This window comes from Borostomias antarcticus (assembly GCF_949987555.1).
Source record: "Borostomias antarcticus genome assembly, chromosome: 29".
In the NCBI taxonomy this organism is placed as follows: Eukaryota; Metazoa; Chordata; class Actinopteri; order Stomiiformes; family Stomiidae; genus Borostomias; species Borostomias antarcticus.
Window position 1 is genome coordinate 5,433,700 of NC_140262.1, and position 6,812 is coordinate 5,440,511.

Below are 6,812 nucleotides of genomic sequence, written 5' to 3' on the forward strand. Positions count from 1 at the left end.
ATTGTAGTTCCATAGACTAGTACAGGGTTCTATTGTAGTCCCATATATAAATGGAAGGGTCTATTGTAGTTCCCCAGACTGGTTCAGGGTTCTATTGTAGTCCCGTTGGCAGGTGGCGGGGTGCGTTGCGTGCGCTGATCTCTCTCCATTAAGACGGGAGTCACCTCGGGAGCGGTCGGCTCACCGGCGATCTGGAATATCAGATGTGGTGCCAAGTATGCGATCCGGCAGCCTAGCCGGGCTCTGCTGACCCCCCCCGGACCCCCCCTTCACACGACGCCAAGCCGCAGGCCGCTAGAGTGTACGGCCGGGACGGCTAAAGAGCGCGGCGCGGAGCCTCCCCCCGTTAAGAGCTGTGCGAGGAGGGATCCTGGACGATGATGTCATAGACGGCGCTCGCTCTAGACGCCCGTGGGGGAGGGGGAGGTGGGGGGGGGGGCGAGACGAGGGAGGAATGCTGTGTTTGTTCTCTGCGTCGCTCGCCGCCGCTCTCTCCCTCTCTGTTTCTCTGCCTCCCCCCCCCCCCCCTGCTGGGGGCGCGCGCCCGGTTCTGTGATTGTCGCGTAGCTTTATTTAGTGCCTGCGAAGTTGAGCCTGTTGGGGGGATTTGGGGGGGTGGATTGGGGGGGCGTTAGAGGAGGAAGTTAGCCCCCCGGGCCTTACATAACCCTGTAAGTGGATCTTGGGGGGGGGGGGGCGGGGGGGGGGGACGCGGCGTGCGCCTGTCGGGGGACGAGGCCCTGTGGCCTGCCGCTCCGCATCCGCCAGTAACCAAAGACCCTGATCTGAGCGCAGGAATGCCACAGAGATGACAGCAACATGAGGAGCTCTCTCTCTCTCTCTCTCTCTCTCTCTCTCCCCCTCTCTCTCTCTCCCCCTCTCTCTCTCTCTCTCTCTCTCTCTCTCCTCTCTCTCTCTCTCTCTCTCTCTCTCTCTCTCCTAGAGGAACGGGTCTGACTATCGTCGACGAGCACACACACTGCAGACACGCCATTCCACAGATACACTCCCCGCGACCCGGCCGAGGAACTGTTTATGTTCCTTTCATTGTTTCACGAGGGCTGTTTTGACTGCGACACGACAGCAGGCAAATATTTGTCATATCTATAGCGTCCGGAGCACGCAGGCGGCTTAAGTCTCCTCAGCCACGAGTCTCCTCTGCTCCGGAGGTTTTCCGTGCCAGCGTGACCGACCAAACACGGATGCTCTAGGAACGCCGTACTGGTCGTGGAAGAGGTACCAGGTTCGAGGGTGGCGTTCGTTCCGCTCCTGTGAGGTGGACCGTGTAGAACAGGAACTCTCGCAGCGAGAGAGAAACTCGCGTCCCCGTCTTTGGGCCCTTCGCCCAGGCCGCGCGACCTATGACCCCGGAGAAGGGTGGCGTTTCGACCCGTTTGTAGGACATTCTTGTAGCTGTGTGCGTGACGGTGGCGGAGTGTCTTGGCGAGCGAGGGATATGACTCGCCGAAACCTGACATTTGGGAATGTGATGTAATAATGGTCATGAGACAATGTGCCCCCCCCCCCCCTACCTTCAGGTAAGATAATATAGTAACCGTGGCAATGCTCTTCCCCGTCCAATGTTGATAACGCCGATTCGTCATCCTGTCCCGGTTCAGCTAACGGTCAGATGGTGATGAAATGGCGTTGCCCTCGTACTGATAACGTTGTTGATGGTGTGGATGGCGTGGCGCTCGTACTGATAGCGTTGTTGATGGTGTGGATGGCGTTGGCCCTCGTTCTGATAGCGTTGTTGACGGTGTGGATGGCGTTGCCCTCGTACTGATAACGTTGTTGATGGTGTGGATGGCGTTGGCAGGTGAGCTCCTGGGTGACGTGGCTGATCCTGACGGCGGGGTCCATGGAGGAGAAGAGGGAGGTGTTCTCGTACCTCGTCCACGTGGCCAAGTGCTGCTGGAACATGGGCAACTACAACGCTGTCATGGAGTTCCTGGCTGGACTCAGGTAGGGACGACCACGCGCCAACACACACACACACACGCACACACACACACGCGCCAACACACACACACACACGCACACGCGCCAACACACACACACACACACACGCAGGCGCACATACGCACGCACACACACCAACACACACAACACACACACATGCTTCTGACTGAACAACAATGGATATTTGAACACATGCACACACACACACACACACACACACACACACACACACACACACACACACACACACACTCCAACACACACCACACACACACACACACTGTGCCTCTGACTGAACAACAATGGATGTTTGAACACACACATGCACACACACACACACACACCGTACACACAAGCTCATTGTTGGCTCAGTGTCTTCCCGCTGATGTAATCGATCCAGGCTCTGGAGGAGAGAGGGGAGCGAACGCACCGCGCCTCTCCCCCTCGGTGCCCCGCCCCTCTCTCCCTCTGACGCGCCCCCTCCCCTTCTCCCCTCCCCCTCGGTGCCCCGCCCCTCTCTCCCTCTGACACGCCCCCTCCCCTCCTCCCCTCCCCCTCGGTGCCCCGCCCCTCTCTCCCTCTGACACGCCCCCTCCCCCCCTCCCCCTCTCCCCTCCTCCCCCAGGTCTCGTAAGGTGCTGAAGATGTGGCAGTTCATGGACCAGGGGGACATCGAGACCATGCGCGGCCTGAAGGACGCCATGGCGCAGCACGAGACCTCGTCCGAGTACAAGAAGGTGGTGACGCGGGCGCGGAACATTCCGGGGTGCAAGGTGGTTCCGTTCTGCGGCGTCTTCCTGAAGGAGCTCAGCGATGCGTTGGACGGCGCCGCCAGCATCATCAGCCTGCGCCCGGCGCGCCATCCCCACGACGACTCGCTGGAGGTAGAGGACACACACACACACACACACACACACCACATTCAGTAACGCCCAGTTTTGTTTGGTATACCGCATCAACAACCCCCTCCCTGGTTTGTTTGCGTGTTTGTAGTTCGTGGCGGACTACAGCGGCCAGCAGCACTTCCTGCAGAGGGCGGCGCCCGACGGGCTGCACAGCCCGGAGAAGGAAACGACCGTCAGCAACATCCTGCAAATCATCCGCAGCTGCAACCGCAGCCTGGAGGCGGAGGAAGGGGAGGACACGCCCCCGAGAGACGGCCCCGCCTCCCGCAACAACTCCTTCAGGGACAGGAACAGGAACCAGTAAGTAGCCGGTAAAACCCAGATCAGATCCCAGATCAGTCTGACCGCGTGAGGTTCATATGAGTGAGATGTTGAGGTGTTTTGAGAGTACGGAGGCTGGTTGTTAAGAGTTTAGCATCAGGCTGTGTGCTCAGATACCCTTCTTATAACTGTACAAAGAGCTGACTTCAAATTCAAGACGATTTCAGTTACCTAACCCTTGAGCCCAGCGAGGGACTTGGTCTCGCTCAGCAGGATGGGGCACTCACAGAAAGTACCGAGAAGCTTTTCACTTCATAACACCTTTCAAACCTTTATTTATACTCAGAAAGCACTAAGGTTTCCTTCAAGTGACCCCCACCAAAGTGCTGCCGTTTATACGCGGTCTGTACAGGAACCTTTATACGCGGTCTGTACAGGAACCTTTATACGCGGTCTATACAGGAACCTTTATACACGGTCTGTACAGGAACCTTTATACACGGTCTGTACAGGAACCTTTATACACGGTCTGTACAGGAACCTTTATACACGGTCTGTACAGGAACCTTTATACGCTGTCTATACAGGAACCTTTATACACGGTCTGTACAGGAACCTTTATACGCGGTCTATACAGGAACCTTTATACACGGTCTGTACAGGAACCTTTATACGCGGCCTATACAGGAACCTTTATACACGGTCTATACAGGAACCTTTATACACGGTCTGTACAGGAACCTTTATACACGGTCTGTACAGGAACCTTTATACGCGGTCTGTACAGGAACCTTTATACACGGTCTGTACAGGAACCTTTATACACGGTCTGTACAGGAACCTTTATACACGGTCTGTACAGGAACCTTTATACGCGGTCAGTACAGGAATGACAGTAGGCAGTGACCCTACCAGCGTCTCTGAGTCCTGCTGATGACGCTCTGTCCTGCTTGTAGTGGACGACGCCTTAGCCAACACGTTTATTATGAAATATGTTCAGAGGAATAGCAAGATGAAAAATGATTTTTTAGTTATTGCCGTTATATTGTTGATGTATTGAAATGATTAACTGTATCAGGCTGGAAAAACCAGAACACATTTTTCCAGAGCTTTTTTTTTATGTTCCTTGAGGTATTTCATAGTCCAGGTTGTCCTGAGATGTTTACAGAGCGACTTCTCTGTTGAGAGAAGCACGGAGTTTCACATCTACTCTGTCTCTCGCTCTAATCTCCTCCTGGCTCCAGAAAGCAGCACACACGGGATATAATGGTTAACGTTACCGAAATACGATGAGTTATTGTGATGAAGAAAACACCAAATAAACACCTCGCTATGGCTCGACGATAATGGAACGGGATAACGGGTTCTCCTGCTTCCTGTGCACACAGGAAGGATGCTCTGGTAATCCTCAGAACGAGGTGCGCCGATGACATGGGCTCTGAGTTATCGACTCCATTTTGGGTTTTAAGTAGGGCCAAAATGACGCCATTTTGGACTCGGCGTCTTCCTGAGAAACGAAATCAATCCAGGCCGACGGCTCCCGGGGAGAGAGGGGAGCGAACACAACACGTCTCCTCTGTCTCTCGTCCTCCTGTCGTGTCTCTCCTCTACGATTTCCTGACCTCTGTTCATCCACTCTTCTTCCCTCCTCCCTCCCTCCTCCCTCCCTCCCTCCTCCATCCTTCCTCCCCGTAGCTCCCAGTCTTTCAGGGGCGCGTCAGACTCCACCCGTGTCTTGTAAGTTGCCAAGAGGACTGCTGTGTGGACGTGGACACTAATCGACTTGTCTTGAAGTCTCGTGGCTTTTTACTTAGTAGTAGTAGTAGGTGCAGACTTGGCAACTACATCTGCATGGGTGCTTTGCTGTTCCTGTTTGATGCAACCATACAGTGTTATGTCGTGTGTCTAGGGCACCGGTTGAGTCGTGCGTCATGTCGTGTGAATCCGACGCCGGCGTCCCACTGGCTAGCTCGTCCGTGGGGTCACCTTAAAACGGCGTCCGAGGGTGGCGACGAAGACATGGAAGATGAGTTTCAGACTCTTGACCTCCTGTCGCCCCTCCCCCTCTCCCAGGTTCATGGTGGGGGACCTGTCCGACTCGGAGGGCGACCTGGCCGACCCCCAGGTCAAGCCGGAGGTGGAGTTCCAGGGGACGGAGGAGACCCACCGGGCGTTCAGCCACGGCACGGAGCTCATCCCGTGGTACGTGCACTCGCTGCAGCCCGACGTGCACCAGTTCCTCCTGCAGGGCGCCACCGTCATCCACTACGACCAGGAGAGCCACCTGAGCGCCCGCTGTCTGCTGCGCCTGCAGCCCGACAACGTCACCCTGACCTGGGCCAAGCCGCAGAGCGGGGGGCCCTCCCCGCCCGAGCCGCCGGCCCTGGGGCACCCGGTGGTCAGCGGGCTGTCCGAGGGGCTGCTGGACCTGGGCGTGGTCAAGGTGGGTACTGGGTAAAGCAGCACCACTCACGTTTTTTCTCCCGACATTTTTGTTGATCGACTGAAACGATTAATCGATTAAGCGATTCATCGGTCGTTAAGGATTCGCTCGAGCGCGTGAAATTTACTCGATCTACAATCAAACAACGTGGCCTACTATCAAACAACGTGTTTGATAGTAGATCGAGTAAATTTCACACGCTCAAGCAAATCCTTTACGACCATTGAATCGCTTATCGATTAATCAATTAATTGCATCCCTATTTCCTAAAGATAAGATTCTACGCACACCTTCTACCATTGACACAATAGCCATCAGACAAGTGCCACTGTATGTACACGCTTTGTGACATTGTGCCATACTAATAAAGTTATTCTGGTCCCCAGGCGGTGTTCCTGGGCCACCCCGGCGTGGACGTCCACTCCGTGTGTCTACAGAACAAGCTGACCCGCATGACCTGCGAGGAGAACGGCCTGAGCCTCCTGTACGGCCTGTCCACCACCGACAACCGTCTCATGCACTTCGTGGCGCCCAACCACACCGCCCGCGTGCTGCGCGAGGGACTGGCCGAGCTGGTCAGCGCCATGCGGAAGCTGCGGAGGTACCCGGACCAGAGACTGACCTGGCTGAGGAGGCAGTATGTCAGCCTGTACCAGGTAGGACTGTCCAGATTAGGATTAGGGAATAGACTTTCCAGATTAGGATTAGGGAATAGACTTTCCAGATTAGGATTAGGGATAGTTTGTCCAGATTAGGATTAGGGAATAGACTTTCCAGATTAGGATTAGGGAATATACTTTCCAGATTAGGATTAGGGAATAGACTTTCCAGATTAGGATTAGGGATAGATTGTCCAGATTAGGATTAGGGATAGATTGTCCAGATTAGGATTAGGGATAGATTGTCCAGATAAGGATTAGGGGTAGATTGTCCAGATTAGGATTAGGGATAGATTGCAGTACCGGTCTGCAGTTTAGATTAAATGAGGAAGAATATTTCATTTATAGTGCCTATTTGTGTAGCTGTATGCGCGTGCGTCTATATCCTGGATCCATGTCTGAGGCCTGTACCTCCCCCCCCCCCCCCCCCAGGAGGAAGGGAGGTATGACGGGCCGAGTCTGGCCCAGGCCATCGAGCTGTTCGGCCGGCCGCCGCTGGAACATGGGTGCCACCGGCTCGGAGAAGCCCGGCGCCCAGAAGAACAGCCCCATGGGAATGAACGCCAGCAACGCCAAGAAGAA

General features: G+C 55.1%; 1 protein-coding gene across 1 annotated transcript in view; it reads left to right on the forward strand.

The window, feature by feature from the left end:
• plce1 (phospholipase C, epsilon 1) overlaps positions 1–6,812 on the forward strand; it is a 21,375-nt gene that overhangs the window by 10,809 nt on the left and 3,754 nt on the right. Inside the window, 8 exon segments of the mRNA XM_084459896.1 lie at positions 1,820–1,965; positions 2,588–2,846; positions 2,956–3,167; positions 4,824–4,865; positions 5,202–5,571; positions 5,958–6,227; positions 6,663–6,716; positions 6,718–6,801. Coding sequence (XP_084316022.1) covers positions 1,820–1,965; positions 2,588–2,846; positions 2,956–3,167; positions 4,824–4,865; positions 5,202–5,571; positions 5,958–6,227; positions 6,663–6,716; positions 6,718–6,801 — 1,437 coding nt within the window.